General features: G+C 41.1%; 1 protein-coding gene across 1 annotated transcript; it reads right to left on the reverse strand.

The window, feature by feature from the left end:
- Positions 1 to 341: 341 nt before the first annotated feature.
- LOC110985652 (uncharacterized) lies at positions 342 to 12,206 on the reverse strand. Its single transcript, XM_087135533.1, has 6 exons — positions 12,100 to 12,206; positions 6,746 to 6,810; positions 4,070 to 4,264; positions 3,103 to 3,303; positions 931 to 1,448; positions 342 to 374 (listed from the first exon to the last, which is right to left on the reverse strand). The coding sequence occupies exons 2-6, from the start codon at positions 6,807 to 6,809 to the stop codon at positions 342 to 344; spliced, it is 1,011 nt and encodes a 336-aa protein (XP_086991659.1). The 5' UTR covers position 6,810; positions 12,100 to 12,206.
- Positions 12,207 to 16,142: the final 3,936 nt, after the last annotated feature.

Raw genomic sequence — 16,142 nt, forward strand, 5'->3', positions numbered from 1 at the left:
AGCATCAGTTTGCATCACGGCTGTGGTTGGTTTAACTGGGGCATCAGTTGGTTCTACAGGCATGTCAGTAAGCTGCACTGGAGAATCGGTTGGCTCAACAGGAGCATCGGTTGCCTTTATTGGAGCATCAGTTTTTTGTGTTGGTTCAACTGGTGCATCAGTTGGTTGTACAGGAGCATCAGTAGGTTGAATTGGAGCATCAGTTTGCTTAACTGCTGTTGTTTGTTTAACTGGTGCATGAGTTGGTTCAACTGGTGCATCAGTCTGTATATCTGGGGCATTAGTTCGTTCTACAGGCTGCACTGGAGCATCGGTTGGCTTAACAGGAGCATCAGTTGCCTTTACTGGAGTGTCAGTTTTTTGTGCTGGTTCAACTGGGGCATCAGTTGGTTGTACAGGAGCATCAGTAGGTTGAATCGGAGCATCAGTTTGCTTTACTGCTGTGGTTAGTTTAACTGGCGCATCAGTTGGTTCTACAGGCGTGTCTGTAAGCTGCACTGGAGCATCGGTTGGCTCAACAGGAGCATCAGTTGCCTTTACAGGAGCATCAGTATTTTGTGTTGGTTGAATTGGAGCATCAGTTTCCTTTACTGCTGTTGTTTGTTTAACTGGTGCATGAGTTGGTTCAACTGGTGCATCAGTCTGTATATCTGGGGCATCAGTTGGTTCCACAGGGGTGTCAGTAGGCTGCACTGGAGCATTAGTTGGCACAACGAGAGCATCAGTTGCCTTTACTGGAGCATCAGTTTTTTGTGTTGGTTCAACTGGGGCATCAGTTGGTTGTACAGGAGCATCAGTAGGTTGAATCGGAGCATCAGTTTGCATCACGGCTGTGGTTAGTTTAACTGGCGCATCAGTTGGTTCTACAGGCGTGTCTGTAAGCTGCACTGGAGCATCGGTTGGCTCAACAGGAGCATCAGTTGCCTTTACAGGAGCATCAGTATTTTGTGTTGGTTGAATTGGAGCATCAGTTTGCTTAACTGCTGTTGTTTGTTTTACTGGTGCATCAGTTGGTTCAACTGGTGCATCAGTCTGTATATCTGGGGCATCAGTTGGTTCTCCAGGGGTGTCAGTAGGCTGCAGTGGAGCATCAGTTGGCACAACGGGAACATCAGTTACCTTTACTGGAGCATCAGTTTTTTGTGTTGGTTCAACTTGGGCATCAGTTGGTTGTACAGGAGCATCAGTAGGTTGAATTGGAGCATCAGTTTGCTTGATTGCTGTGGTTGGTTTAACTGGCGCATTAGTTGGTTTCACAGGGATGTCAGTAGGCTGCACTGGAACATCGGTTGGTTTAATAGAAGCATCAGTTTGCTTAACTGCTGTGGTTGGTTTAACTTGTGCATCGGTTGGTTTCATTGTTGTAGAAGTGGGCCTAATTGGAGGCTCAGTGGGGCGTTTCAAATTTTCTGGCAAGTCCGTTCTCACTATCTGTGGTGTATCAGCATCTAAGGAAAACAAGAAACAATATGTAGGAACGGTTAAAATATGAAATGGACTGTAATAACATTGGGATAAAAAATTTTTTCCTAAAACAATATTCTGAAAACTACATGTTTGTGATACTTGTGAAACAAGCTTCATGTGTGGAAATAAATTTTCGAATGTAATTCGTATTCTGTGAAATAAAGAATTATTATTGTTAGATATCAAACAATACTTAATTTTATTTAAAAGTCCCTGCAGGTATATTCCGTGAGTCATGTACATTACAAATGTACATAAGAATTGTGTTTAGATCATGTTAAAATCCCGTTTTGGGGTAACGAGATAGTAACACTTGTTATTTACCTGAGTTTTATCTTTTTTCAGAGTGAAATAACTGGTGTTGGATCATTTACACTCACAACTAACTGAGATTACATGGAAAGGGACATCTATTAGGAGGTTATAAAAATAAGGCATAGACATAGGTTTCTTTAAAAAGGATCACTTGCAAATAAGCTTATACTAGTACAGTGGACTGCACGCTGCTATAATGAACATGACAGGGTCCACACTAAATGTTTGGTTCAGGGGTCGTTCGGGATAGCGAAATTTACTGACAAATGTTTCGTTGCCAAGTTGAAAAACACCCTCTCTTGTCTAACTGAAGTGCACCCTCTTGTGATACTATGGTTCGCTGTTTTTGTGATGTCTTACCGTTGCATTCACAATAAGGTTTCTAAGAATGTATCTGTTAATTATTTTTGTCTCTTATTAAATCTTAAGTTACAAAATTGATTTCAAGTTTATACTTAAAAGTTGTGAGGGTACTGCCCAGGATCGATCTCTGATGCATGCTGTGACAACTCTTGGTGGCTTACGTTTCAGTGGCGCCCTCTTTAGACTAATGTTAGTGCAATGCTACAGTGCGCATGGGGTTTTCTTCTGCACCCGATCATGCGGATTCGCAAAACCAGTGTTGGTAGATTAACCGGGCATGCCCTGGCCGTTACTAGAAGACAACTTTGAACAAGTGCGGACCAATGTACCCAGTTTCTCGGCTAGTTAATTACAATTAACTTGTTAACAACTAGTGCCTTTCCCTTTTAATCCTTGGGGAAATAATGCCCACTTGTCACTTTCCAACATAAAAAACCAGACCGTTTCAAGTTGACGTTCAGGAATTACAAACGGCAACTGTATAGTGTTCGGTAGGTTTTGTGCACAAAATACTGGGAGCCAAGGAGGATGTTCAGTACAGGCGAATATTTGGTATAGTGGCATTCCACTTTACCTCAAACATATCCAAACTCAGTTAGGTGGCATGTGGGATTGGGCAAGGGAAGGAACCTTCAGACCTGGTTTACATATTGTAGGCATATGAATGGGCATGAAGAAAAAACCTGAAAATAATTTGTGATGAAATTTATCACAGGGAGACTATTGCGAGTGCAGAGCGCAAAGCCCTTACTGCGGGGGTCCGGGGTCTACATATACTTAAGGGCCCTAGGAAAATTTTGGATTGAACATGTAGGTACCCTGTGGTGCAAGGACATTTCTCATTATTTTTTAAATTATAAATTTAAACACTTAATTTCTTTTATTTATCGGAATCGAACCTGAAATGGCTGTTTAAATATGGATGTTAATTTGATTTCATCTTCACAATCCACTCACCAGTGCAGTTTGGTAAAATTCGTCCCGGGTTCCGGCAGAAACCCTCGTAAGAGAAACTCAACGGGATGCGGCGTTCCGGCTTGCAGGCCGAGCTCACCTTCTTCAGGTGGCAGAGGTTCCTGAATGTACGCTCCCTACAGCCCACAATGCCACAGACATAATGAAATCCCTCGCCCCTGCAGTGCGTTGGGCAATCAGCATCTAAAGAAAGATGTTCAAAAACAAAGTTAATGATTGACCACATTCTGACATTCCATTGCCAGTGGGCATTAACTGTGTCAGTTGGCATTGAAAGCATGTGTAAGGACTCCTGATGGATTTCAAAAAATTCTGGCCATTGAGAATTGTCTTACTGGTACCCTACCAGAATTATGAAAAATCAAATATACACCAAACATACTGCATTCAATCTTAACCTGCTAAAGAATCAGGTCAACGAGAGCAGAAGAAAGACCAAAATACATGTACATGTATCTTGAATAGGCCTAAGTACACACTACGCATACATGTATGTACCAGTTTTCGAGGGCATTATGGAAATACACAACGTGTTCACAGAAAGTCAGAGACACAAAACCTTCCACTGGTCTGAAAACTGCACTCTTCATGCATTTTAAATATCAACTTAAGTAGACCTGTTACATACATGTAGGCCTAATGATGTCATGCTTTGTTTATATACATGTACAAGAAAGTGTGTGCTTTGCTATGGCAGTGACGTGGGATGCATTCAACGGAACCCCTCTGGGACATTGTGATGTTACAATGTATGTTCTGGATCTGCTGCTATAAGTCGGTTTTTAAAAGGCTTACAATACACTTCATGCTGCAATCAGTACATGAGAAAGGCTCTTTTTTATGTTTATTAACACCATCAGCAGAAAAGGGCCAAAGTATTCACCGGGAGCCTTGTCGATGCCTCAAAGGCCAAATTTAACAAGGGAATAACTATCTCTGAGACACATACCTGTGCATGGCCCAACATGGCTGAAGTCAAATGTCTGATGCTTGTCCCGCCGACAAACCTCACGCACAAGGTCACACTTTGAAGGATAGGTGATACTGTTGCTCCCACACACTGTTCCAGTAAACATCAGATCATGGGGACACACTGCCTGAACTTGCTTGCAGACGTACCTGGTTCCGTCCACAACTCTGGTTTCTGCAGAGACAAGTGGGGCACGAATTGTCAATTGACAGTCAAGCCAACCTCTAACGTTGAACTTGAATCTTGCTGGTTTTGGCAGATGTTGGGCTTGGGATAACCATTTAAGAAAAATTCCATACTCATTGGCCACTGTTTTGACATTTTTTAATCCCATCAATTTTTAAAAAAAGCGGTGGCAAAATTTTGTTTGGGTAGGACTGTGCCTAATATCTGACTATATGATCGATTATTAAACATTTTTTTCTGAATTTCAATATTCAAATGTAAAATTCATGAAAAGAGATGAAAAAATTTCCTGTTTCAAATGAGAAAAATTGCACTGTTGAGGCTTGTTTAAAGCAGATTCACATGAAAAGCAACATAAAAATGTACACAATGTATCTCATGATTCAAAAGGTTAATCATTAAAATTTTGAAGGAATAAAAGTAAAAGTATTGTTCGTCTTTTAATTTAAATCTTGCCTGAAGATACCCCTAGAAGTGAGAAGCTATTATAGTCATTATATGTACAATTGTATGCATCATTGCAACAGATTCTGTATGTACATGGCTCATTCAATAATCTGCTGGTCGGTAGGACCGAACATTTGGATACTCAATCGAGTTGAAGGTAGAATATTCAAATAGTGAGTTTAGTGAATTATTCAAATTGACTCAGCCCTAATTTTTTTTTTTTGGTGTGGGGGGGGAAATGTACAAGGGGTTTGATAACTACACAAGGGAACAGGATTAAAAGGGGCCCTTCGCATTTCCTCCAGCATGTCCAGAAAAGGAAGTTTTTCCTTTAACTATTTTTCTCATCATGACAGCTAGCCTCCAACCTGTCTGTAGTTACCTGTGTTTGTCAAAGACTGCGGATTAGACTTCCATACAATTTTGAATGATTCATGCCTAGGTTAGTGTAACATTAATCTAAAAACAAACAATTGCCCTACAGACTACAGTACTTCTGGGAAAGTCAAAGTGCATGGCCCATGAGTATGGCATTCTTTCTTAATTGACAATTTCAAATGCAGTATGCACAAACGGTGGTCACGAGGGTGCAGAATTACCATTGCCGCCTTCAGAAATTTGTACTGAAGTTTAAAACGTTGCAGCCGAAATAATTGTGACCTTATCAAGTTATCTGCCTTTTTTTAAAGACACCCATAACGTTACGAACGCTACGTATGTTGCATGTTGTTTTGCTGCAGTCACCATGAAGTTACCGATACACGTCCAATCGATCGTTCACTATTCCCATCCGTATCGCTCTTACGGACGTTGTAACAAATCAACACTCACCCCACCACAGCAAAACAGTAAGACATCATGAATTTAACCCTTTTAAAAAACTGTTTGAGACGATCGGCAAGAACTTTGATCATGTTTTCTAGAGGCTTATTAACATGTACATGTTGGTAAGGTCACAGTCAAGATACACCAACATTTGGTGAGCCCTCTATTGATTTTGCTCGTTCTTGGAGAGGGACCTTTCCTTCAAAATAATTTAGAGGGATATTGTCTTCTTTTGCACGTATAGGCCATCACTTGTTTTCCTTCTCAAAAGTCAAAAGAGTGAAACTCACTCTCTAAAAGAGTGATTTTCCTATAAAAAACTTAGAGTGAAATTTTCACTCTGCCAGGAATAATTATAGACAACTCGAAAAGGAGTTTACCTTTATATGGCCCCCTTTTGAGTGATTGTAATCAATAGACGTGTTTACTCTTTTCAAAGTGGTTTCACTCTGTGGAGTTGATTTATATGAAATTCACTCTTTTCGAGAGCGAGGTTTTCACTTTTTCCCTTAATAGAGTAAAAAGGGGGGATTAAGGGTCCCCAAGAGTGCAAGCTGAAATTGTAGTCTTGAAAAGGATGGATCGGGAGAACCCTAGTTTGCAAGTCCCACGTTCTTCACCGAAGAACTTGTGCACCTCAGCTCCTTCCCCTTAATTAAAAGGCTGTGTAGGCATAAGGAAATTTATTGATATATCGACAAGAATATAATATAAAAATCAGTGCTCTGAAATATGTGATTGCCGAGCTTTCGGTAACTGAGTACCCCGGCACATATTTCAGAGCACTGATTTGATATTATATTCTTGTCGATATTCTGACCACGGCGCTATGCAGCCCTTCCATATTTCTAGGAAATTTATTCATGTTGTTTTCGGTTGGGGGAGTATCGGATTCAGCCTTTGAACAGATACATATACTTCCCTCAACAGCAACACAAACATTTCCTCAACCTATGCACATTATTTTGTGCACTTCGGTTTCAAATGACCGCAAAGAGCAACAGAAAACCTGAAGGTTCTGTTCGTGAAAAAATAACAATAACAAAACCACTTGAGAGACATCGGGAGACGGTTGAGGAGGTGGGGTTCCACCCCAGCGCTTTGAGGATCACGGTAATACCAAAACACACTAGAGCACTTCAAATAAAATTGAACAAAACCATCCGATGTTATAGAACACAGAAAAGCAAAACTTACTTCCCGCCAGGGCTACCTTCTCTGCGATGAGAAGCAGCAGAAATGTAGCAACGGTAACCCTCATCCTGCAGTAAGAAAATTCAGCACATTAGGAAGGCCTATAAACAGGTAGAAAATCATGTCGAAAATCATGAAATCTACTAGCAGAAATCAGTGAATACATACGTTATCGATTCTGGTCAGTCGAGAGTAAACAAAATTACATTCAAAGGGTTGTTTAAGTCGTTCTCATACATGAGGTTAATGTGAAACTTTCTGATTTTTTTATGAATTGCCATTCTGTCCACTGGCAGATCCGACCGCATGACGGAAATCTGTAGTTTCACCTCAGAGAAAAGCTGCCGTGTAACTGGATCAGTGAATGTATATACTTCCTTATCTTTTACTGTTTTACTCCTCGGGCTGTAGTAGGCCTACTGCTGGATCAAAAGAGACACAAACAATGGATTTGTTGCAAGTTTCCGAACAGATTCCCAGTGCAGAAAGCACGTGCTACCAGACTGTTCTCAAGAAGGGGCACTTTTCCCTCAAAAAGTCAACATGCTGTGTTCACAGGAGGCATGTGAATGCACATGCACTACGATTTTTAAGAACTGAATACACGTAGGAAAGCTCTTGATAGGAAGTGCTTTGCGACAAAAAAAGTGTCTACGGAAGGACTCTAATGGAAAAACCACCACTTTCTTGCCACACCCAAGGAAAATATTGAAATTTTGTTTGAACTGTTGAAACTCATAATTATCGTGCATAAAACGTGTTGAACTGAATATCCACCCGAATGTTTCCTTTGTTTTTTTTTTCTAATTTTCGTTTCATTTCAATGGCACATACAGACTCATTGAGGATTCTCTTTTTAGTAAGAAAGAAAACACAAAAAATCGGATCATTCATTACTTTTTAGTCTTCTGAGAAAGAGCTATAACTCAAGTTACACAATATGTACAAAGACAGAACTAGGGGCTAGAGGCCACTCATCCCCCGTTAAGAGCCCCCGAATTCTCTTTTTCGAACGTTAATGAGAGAACCGTAGCGCGTACGCATCGCGAGGAAGGTAGACTACAGCCGGCCAATTACCGACTTGATTTCAAGTCTGGGGGTGGACAAAGTTACCAAGGTTTAAGTGTCTCCCTTTGCCCGATAACCCTCCAGGTCACTCTCTGTCCCTTCCTAGTAATCCCCTCCCCCTTATTTTGCCACGCAAAGTTGTTGTCTTTGTGTAAGTTTGATGAATTCAGTTCACATGAAATAGCCTTAAGTTTTTGAGCTTCATCAAGTTGTCAAGGGGGGATGAGGTGTGTAACCAATCTAGCTGTGTTTCAGCAAGAAATATAATACGGCACTGCAACCTGTATTCTGCAGAATTCTTATATGCGTAGCCTCGTATGTTCACTCCCATGCCCTTGTGCACCACTAGTTTAGTTGAGAGCTAGAGCATGCGCACTTGATCACTTTACTGTGGATTTCGAGGCAGGCGACGTCGACGTCGGACATCGTTCCGACACTTCTCTCCGCGGATGAAGACCAAAATTTATTTTTAACAAAACAAACACAAATAAAGCTCACGGAGATAACCTAATGACTAAAACTTGATTAGACAACATTAAACCACCGTATTATATGAATCCAGTTAAAAAATAAACACGATCAAATTTGAAAGAAAATACCGTGGTCTTTCCCATTTTAAAAAAACTTCTCCACTTTACCTTAACAAACGAAATAAAGGGCCGTGTGTATCAAGATCTGATAAAAACATCGGTAGTACTTTCAAGTTATTGCGAATTGAATATCCTGCACAAGAATCATTTGCCAAAGTAGTGAGTGTAGGCCTATACGTGCGTTGATGGAGTACATGTACAGTATCGGTCGTCAGAGAGCCTAACTTGAAATTGATTCAACTAACAAAGGACAATTCGCAACAGCTTAAAAAGATCACTTTTTGTGTATCTCTGTACTCTGCTTCCATGTATGAAGACTTTTTAACATCTTTTTTGAGTTACGTGAACTGAACGGTGCACTTTTTCAAACATACAAAGTTGACTAAGCATTTCTGGACAAGTGAGGGCGCTTTTGCTCTGATGTAAATCCAGGAAGACGTGATTCAGGTTGCATGTTTTCATGTTCAAATTGCGAACCCCAAATTTACTCTCTGGGAACATTTCTGTGAAAAGGATTTTTGCTTGATTATTGCAATAAATTGCCAAAGAAAATGAAATCTGCGATAACCGTGGTTAAAAATTCAAGAACTTTTTTGTGCACAAATCAGTGCAACATTGAGATTCGTTGCCTTGGAATAAGTTGGATGACATCATAGTTCATAGTTTATGAATATGCAAATCATTAGCATAAAAACCAAAAAGCATCAAAATATGGGTTAAAATTGCATAACAAAATTAAAATTAGGTTAATTGAAACCCAAAAATGCAATTTCAAGGGTTTTTGGTAAAATTTATAAAATATTTCTATTTCCTGGTTCCTTTAACCATAACATGATAACTTTTTTCAAACACTCTTTATCAGTCGTTATCAAGATATGTAGCATGCGTGGAATAACTGCTGAACAATTCAAAGTTTAGAGTTTACAATACCCAGCCCTTTTTTACGTGTTTGTAACGTACACAGACATCTTTTACCCCATATTCTCCCAAATATCACTTATCATTAACAACAAACGCATCACAAATTTAAATTTGAAGCCTGAATACATCTCTCTGGTATAAATTCAGTAAACTTCTACACAAAGCGGAGGATCTCGGCAGGTAGATCTTGGTATAGTGGTTTGCTTGCTGACTTCGCCATTTTAACAAGCAACAGAAAGTGACTTGGAGTTTGCCGCATGCGCACAAACTAAGTGGAAGGGGTGGACATACGTCGGCGTGCAGAGGTACAGTAATGTTGCTGTGTGCTGACTATTTTCATTAACAGCAATGATGCCATTTCACCGCACGTGCTGCACGTAGCGCGCGAATCGTGGTCGAAAGTAGTTCTGGTTTGTAGCGTCTACGTATGCTTCAAACATGGAAGCTCCATGCTTCCATGTACAGGCTTCAAGCACCGTAATCATTATAACGTAAGCACCCAGGACTCGATCGCAATGGATACCCGCGTATTGGATAGCCCTTCTCGTCCAATCACTGCGTTTTAAACTGGCATATCGGAAAGGGAACGATGTCTGTCCAAATGCTGTGCATGAACAGTTGAAATAAATGATACGGAGTCTGGGTGATAAACTTGTGACGTTGCACGGGGGGCTACATTTCTCGGGGGGGGGATTTTACCTGGAGGGAAACACATTTTATACCTAGGTTAGTGTGTCCTGAGGGCACTTTTACAAAGGGTGCGATCAGGTAAATGTGCACTGTCAGGTAAAGGGGCATACTGTTGGTAGGTTGCTTCCCGGTCCAAGGTGGAGTCAAAATTTACGGAGTCCTCTTTTTTAAAATTCACTGGAATTCCGATGTAATGAAAAAAATTCAGCATTTTTTAAATTAGAAAATACATTTGTTACATTGTTAGAGCTGCAAAAATGGATTTTGCTTGACTGCTTTTTGAAGACGTGTTTGAAGCAATCCTACTGGTTAAACCATGGCACTCCATTTTATACCATGGATGGAGAAATAGATGGTTAACCGATCCAGAACTAGGAAAATAGTTGATCTATTAAGTCCAAAATAAAAGCATAACTTTTGTAAATAATTTTGCAGGATCTCCTGCACACAACAAGGTGAATTACAAGTCATGTACAGCCCGCATTTCACTGTAATTTTAAGATGATTTTCAGATGCAATCAGGCTGAATAATTTTTGCGACCTGGAACAGGAAAATGACGATTTGGCATACGGGATTACGAGTTGTGTGCGAGTTGGCACTTGAATAATAGCAGACGCTGTCTGTTTACTAATGGTTTATTCCACCGCTAAGTTGGCGGTTTTTCCTCCCTCCATGGTAATACATGATTTTCAAGAGATCATGGAAAAAGTCTTTGATCAGTTTCATTTGTTGGGAAGAAAATTCCAATTTTTGGAAATTTTAGTTGACCCCTTTATAGGTTCATTATTTCTTGTGAACGCTGTTTGCATGGAAATGCACTAGTAAAAAAGCAGGTCACATTACCCAAAAACCTTAGCGCGTGATTATAAGTTACTGAAACTTCTGAAACTTGATTTGTTAAAGGAAACGATGCCCACGCAATTCGAAACAGGTTGCGCCATGTATACTTGAGATTTGATTTCGTAACACTTTAGCACAGACTAGTAACGTTTCAAGTGGCTCCTTACCCCCAGAACTGCGGGGTCCGGCGTCCGTTGGTTCGTGTGAGCGGGGCGGACGTCAGACCCCACAGTTAGGGGGGGGGGCACTCTTTAGTTTTGTATGTACAGTATTGTACGACAGTTCAGTGGTGAAATTTCTTATGTGGGTAGAAAATGCCTAACGTTTCCTGTGCACCACCTGAAAAAAGGTACGGTTGTTATTTCCGTAACAAGCATACATGGTTGCACACGTTGAGAAAATTGTTGTGTCAAATCGAACTGCGTATCGTGAAAAATCCCTTAAGTTCTGCAGAAATGGTTTATATCTTGCCAATGACATGAAAGAAAATGCAGCTGTTAATAAAGCAGACTTGACAAAGACGATGGAGAGAGAAATTTTTTCAGAAACAAATTAGCATTCTTTCCCTTCAATTACAATCATTTCTGCACAAGTCAAGCATAAGATTGACAGCCTAGCAAAGCTTTCGAAGACTTAAACATTTTAAGTATATAAAAACCAGGAACGTTCAAAACTTTTTAGTGGCTGCTTGACGATATCATTTTATCAGTGAATGTCCATTATTAAGCTACAAAACGCATAATATAGATAACTGCAACTTAGCATAAGTCACTCCTTACTACTAATACTAGAGACGTAACTATTCGGCCATGTCGGAAAATTTGACTGAAACAAAGTGAAAGATAAAGCACATGAATTATTACAGTAGCCTAGGTGCCCTGGCATGCCTGGAATGCCTGAGTAATATTATTGGGCATATTGTGACAAAATAGGAATGAAAGTAATGGTCTTACAATACGAATATGGGCAACAGTTAGCCTAAATGACACGAATGACCACAATTACCGAATTTGTCTTTTTTCATCAGTCACAAGTTAAGGCAAATTGGAAGTCTGGTTGTAGCACGGAGCTAGGTCTGTGGGCGGTGTGGTAAAATTTGTTCCGTTATCTACTCAAAGTGTACGTGATGTAGGAATCTTCAAAATGCAGAAAACCGACAAATTCAGTGTTTCAGCAAGATACACCTTAGTAGCAGTTGCAGTTGGGACGTGGGAAAGCATTCGAATTCAAATCTACCACAAACTCACCTGAACCTTGCTCAGGATGCGCCTCCAGGAACTTGGGCAACAAGTAACAGAACCAGGGATGACACCGGGCCGTCCGTCGGGCAGGCACAAGTCCGCACCGGTGGAGAACTCCTGATTGTTTGACCTACAAGAGATGGTCCAAGGACTTTCGAACCCCAGGATGGTGAGATGGGATGCCAGAGATAAGCATCACAGGAACCGGTGGGGGAAAGGAATTATGTAACACGCCAATAAACAGACACAGCTGCTGTCCGAAGTTTAATGGGTGATTTTGCGGGTCTTTTTCCTTCTCGGATGGATAAATCATGCTTTACCCGCGTGCACACTTGTTAATTAGCGCCCTGGTAGTGGCTGTGCTATAACACCCCCCCAAGAATGTAAACCAAGAGCAGCAGACCTTACTTCTTAACAAGGAAGGATAATTGAAATTTCACACCTGATATGAGACGTTACACAAGCTTGAGAATGGCAGACTGATAAACGCACGTATAGACCATTATTAAACGCTGAAAAGAATGGCGACAAAATGTATCAACATCATATACTGTACATGTAATTTTTTGACTTTCTGCAAAACTTTGATACAAGAATAGAGACCTGTCCTTATGGTTTGACCTCGGCTTGACATCCCATCAGTTTCGTTGCGCATAGGTTATACGTTTCAAATATCAGCATATTTCATTATGAGAATAATGATCCTTCCTCCATCGTCACACCGGCTTTGCACTGTTATTGAACACATTACCGGGCCAGGTGACATTATCGATAAGGCATGGAATCTGAAAGAGTGGCACATTTTAGAGTCAAAAATTCTGGATCGAATGAAAAATTCGGATTAAATTAGTTTGAATTTCAAATAGAACCTCTTCTAGTGGAAACTCGCGTAAAATGTTGATCTGTTGGAGGAGGGAATAGACGAGCAGTAGGAGGGAAGCAATTTCACTCAGATGCGTGTGGTCCTTAGCTTCCGTTTGGAGCATAGAGCAAGTCCTTGCTCTCTGTTTGGAGGGATGAAATTTTCATTCGAATGGAGTGAATTTTCACTCCTTGGAATTTAGTGAAACTATGTAAGTAATTGCTATCACGTACACTTCAAAAGGCATTTCTTAATTGGAACTCGTTTTAAGGTTACAAGATTTGACGCGTGAAATCGGGAAAATTGACTCGTGGAAAATTAACCTGTGATTTAATTTGCACATAATATTATCTGCGTTACACGATCCAGGGTAAATCGTTTTGAGCAATCTCTCGGTATAGCAAATCTCGCAATATTCCTCCCACTCAGCCACCTTCCTTTTTTGTTACGCAATCCTTCCATGGACTAGTCGCGTAACCAGGGCTAAACGTCTGGGGAACAACCCGGGGATGAACATATTTTTTCAAGAGGTTACCACAGGAAAATTAGCTGCAGCTGCATAGCTATGTGAATTCCGCGGAGATTTTAAATTTTACAGATTTCAAATCCCCATCCGGGGATCCCGGGCATTCACCGGGGTTACCCCCCCCCATAGTAGCGCCTTTGGGACGGACATGCGTAGCCTATTATTCCACACTTCCTCTCTGCCTATTTTCCTGCACCGCTGGAGGAAAGCCTCCTTATTTTTGTTCCATTTCAATCGGTTCGTGCTGTCCTCTCTCATTGTCCAAGTTATTTTAATTATATATTTCTAGTAATGACACCAAGGATTCCTCAAAAGCGCCCTGGGCAGTGTAGCTCGCAAGCCTGAAGAAACCTGCAGAGAGGAGACAGTGAGAAGCAGTTACAGCTTTTGAGGAATATTCTGGGTAAAACCCACGGAATCAGGTAGGGACTGAAAACCCAATCCACTTGTGGACCGGGTCGGGATTCGAACCTGGACCGCAGAGGTGGAGGGCGAGGAAAGAACCACTACGCCAACCTGACTCCCCGTCCATCCATCGCCTGCTTTTCCTGCCACTTCTCCTGGTGTAAAATTCTTGTGTTCCAATGAAGCTTGTGGGTCCATTTATCATCATTTTACTTAGTTAGAATGGCCAGCCCACCTCCAGTTCTTTCATGGACTCATACCCGTCATTTTTATTTAACTTCTGAGGTATCTGTTGTGTTCTGTCGTCCATGCTGTGATTTAGCACTTCACCCATGCGGAGCAAAAGGAACCAGGTTTTAATCCAAGCTCGGCGTCTTGGGGTCATTATACAAATTTGGGGCCCGACATGTGACATTTTTCCATCCCTATTACCCCTGACATGTATACCTTGACAAGGGATATATCACTGAAAAGGATTTCAAGCTATTTTCATTAATTTGGCAGGTAATTTGCAGTACTTATTAAATATTGGCAATTAAGCAGTGAGTTCTGCTCTAAACATTAAAAAATCATTTGCCAGACGTAAAACTTACTAAAAGGGACGGGGAAGAATTGGACCCCACATTTACAGAATGACTGCTCGACGAGTATAGAGATCTGGGAAACCGCGAGTAAGGCTTTTGATATTTTTTCTCTCCCTAGATCATGTATGTCAAATGAACCCGAGGTTACATTCGCTTTAGAATCCCCCCCCACACACACACTCACACACTAAAAGCTGGACACGCCGCTGCCTACAGCCAACACGTCGATTGCCAGTTTGAAAATCCAGCTTCCACCCACAATCCAAAGTGAGAGGTTTTAAGAGTTAAATGACCCGTCCTCCGAAGTTTCTTTGCTCCTGCATGGTTGAACGCCCGCTACACAGAGCTGTCTTTTGTTACTAGTGGGCCCATCCTAACCCCAGCTATTACACAACCTGCCTAGGCCTTGAACTGGCTGGTGACTTACAGAAAGCGATAAGCCGCAGACATCAAGCTTATTCCTTCCCTAACAAGTGATAAACATCAAAGCCGCTTATCCTGTTTACAAGACGCACGACGCCTGTACCTTTAATAATTACGACATCCAGCCTGAATCAACACCCGAAGTTGACTCATATTTTATAACTCCCTTTGTTGAGACTTTTGTTGCCCTTTCTTGGCACTGCTCTTGCGCCCCATTATCGAGCAGACACCCCGAACGCTTAAAAATTTGTTAAAATGCCTACAAATTGAAATATTTCTGCAGCATGGGGGATTCAGCTCTGGGAAGATTCTGAATTTGCTGATAAGGTTCAACCATGGAGGAAGGACCCTCCTTCCTCCACGGTTCAACGACACCGGATCCTACTTCGGCTCTTGTTCAGTTTTTACGATCGAAGAGCGAATCCCGAACCATATGGGACGTATAAGATTTATGGCGCCGGGGGGGCAGTATCGGACAGTGCAAAACTAGCGTGGGGAACACCCAGGATTGTGCACTGTTTCAAGTGGTAAAGCACCTCAACTGAGCCTAATTTGAAATTTAAAACAAGGGACATCCGAGGTGACACAAGTTTGAGGTGACCTTTCTTTAATAGTTTCCATCTCATTGTCAGGGACCGTGCAATGCTTTTCACGACCTCAGTTAATAGCGTTGATTTTAGAATCTGTCAACTCTTACAAAAGTAGGTTTCTCTAGGGGGTGTTCATAATTCATTTGTATGGTTCTCTTTTTTACCTCGAGGTAGTGTCGTTCGGTCGGGGAAAAAAGGTTAAAAAGAACTTGCTCGTCCCACCATGCCCACAAAAGTCTGAAGATTATCATATTGTTCTCCTTTTTTTCATTCTTAGTAAGGCAATTCGAGGCAGGGACGGCAGAATAAATTTATTGGTCGGAGCCTAAGAAATAAGAGTCCGTTGGAAATGAGGACCACAGGATTAACTACTCAAGAAGGTGAAGGGGAAAAGGGGACATTTAAAGTGCTTTGGCCGTGTATCTTAACTCCCATTTACAGCATTCGAAATAATCCTGGAAAAATAGCCTATGCAAAAAAAGCCTGTTATTTTGACAGTGCAGCGTAACTGTATGTGCAGCATTATTGTTTAAAAAGAATATGAAAGAGGTCAGTTCTAAATTTAAGAAACTTGCGGGAATTACTGCATCGAACATCTTCCGGTTCCCAAGACCATATGATATGCAAATATATCATCTCAAGCTTACCAACATTTTTAA

This window comes from Acanthaster planci, linkage group LG04 (assembly GCF_054643075.1).
Source record: "Acanthaster planci isolate LZ-2023a linkage group LG04, COTS_SCS, whole genome shotgun sequence".
Lineage (NCBI taxonomy): Eukaryota > Metazoa > Echinodermata > Asteroidea > Valvatida > Acanthasteridae > Acanthaster > Acanthaster planci.

Coding starts and splice junctions, on each gene's coding strand:
- LOC110985652 (XM_087135533.1), bottom strand. CDS start 6,809: ATGAGGGTTACCGTTGCTACATTTCTGCTGCTTCTCATCGCAGAGAAG. Junction 4,265..6,745: donor GAAGGTAGCCCTGGCGGGAA/GTAAGTTTTGCT, acceptor TTGTCTCTGCAG/AAACCAGAGTTGTGGACGGA. Junction 375..930: donor CACAAAATACTGATGCTCCT/GTAAAGGCAACT, acceptor CTGATGCCCCAG/TTGAACCAGCACAAAAAACT.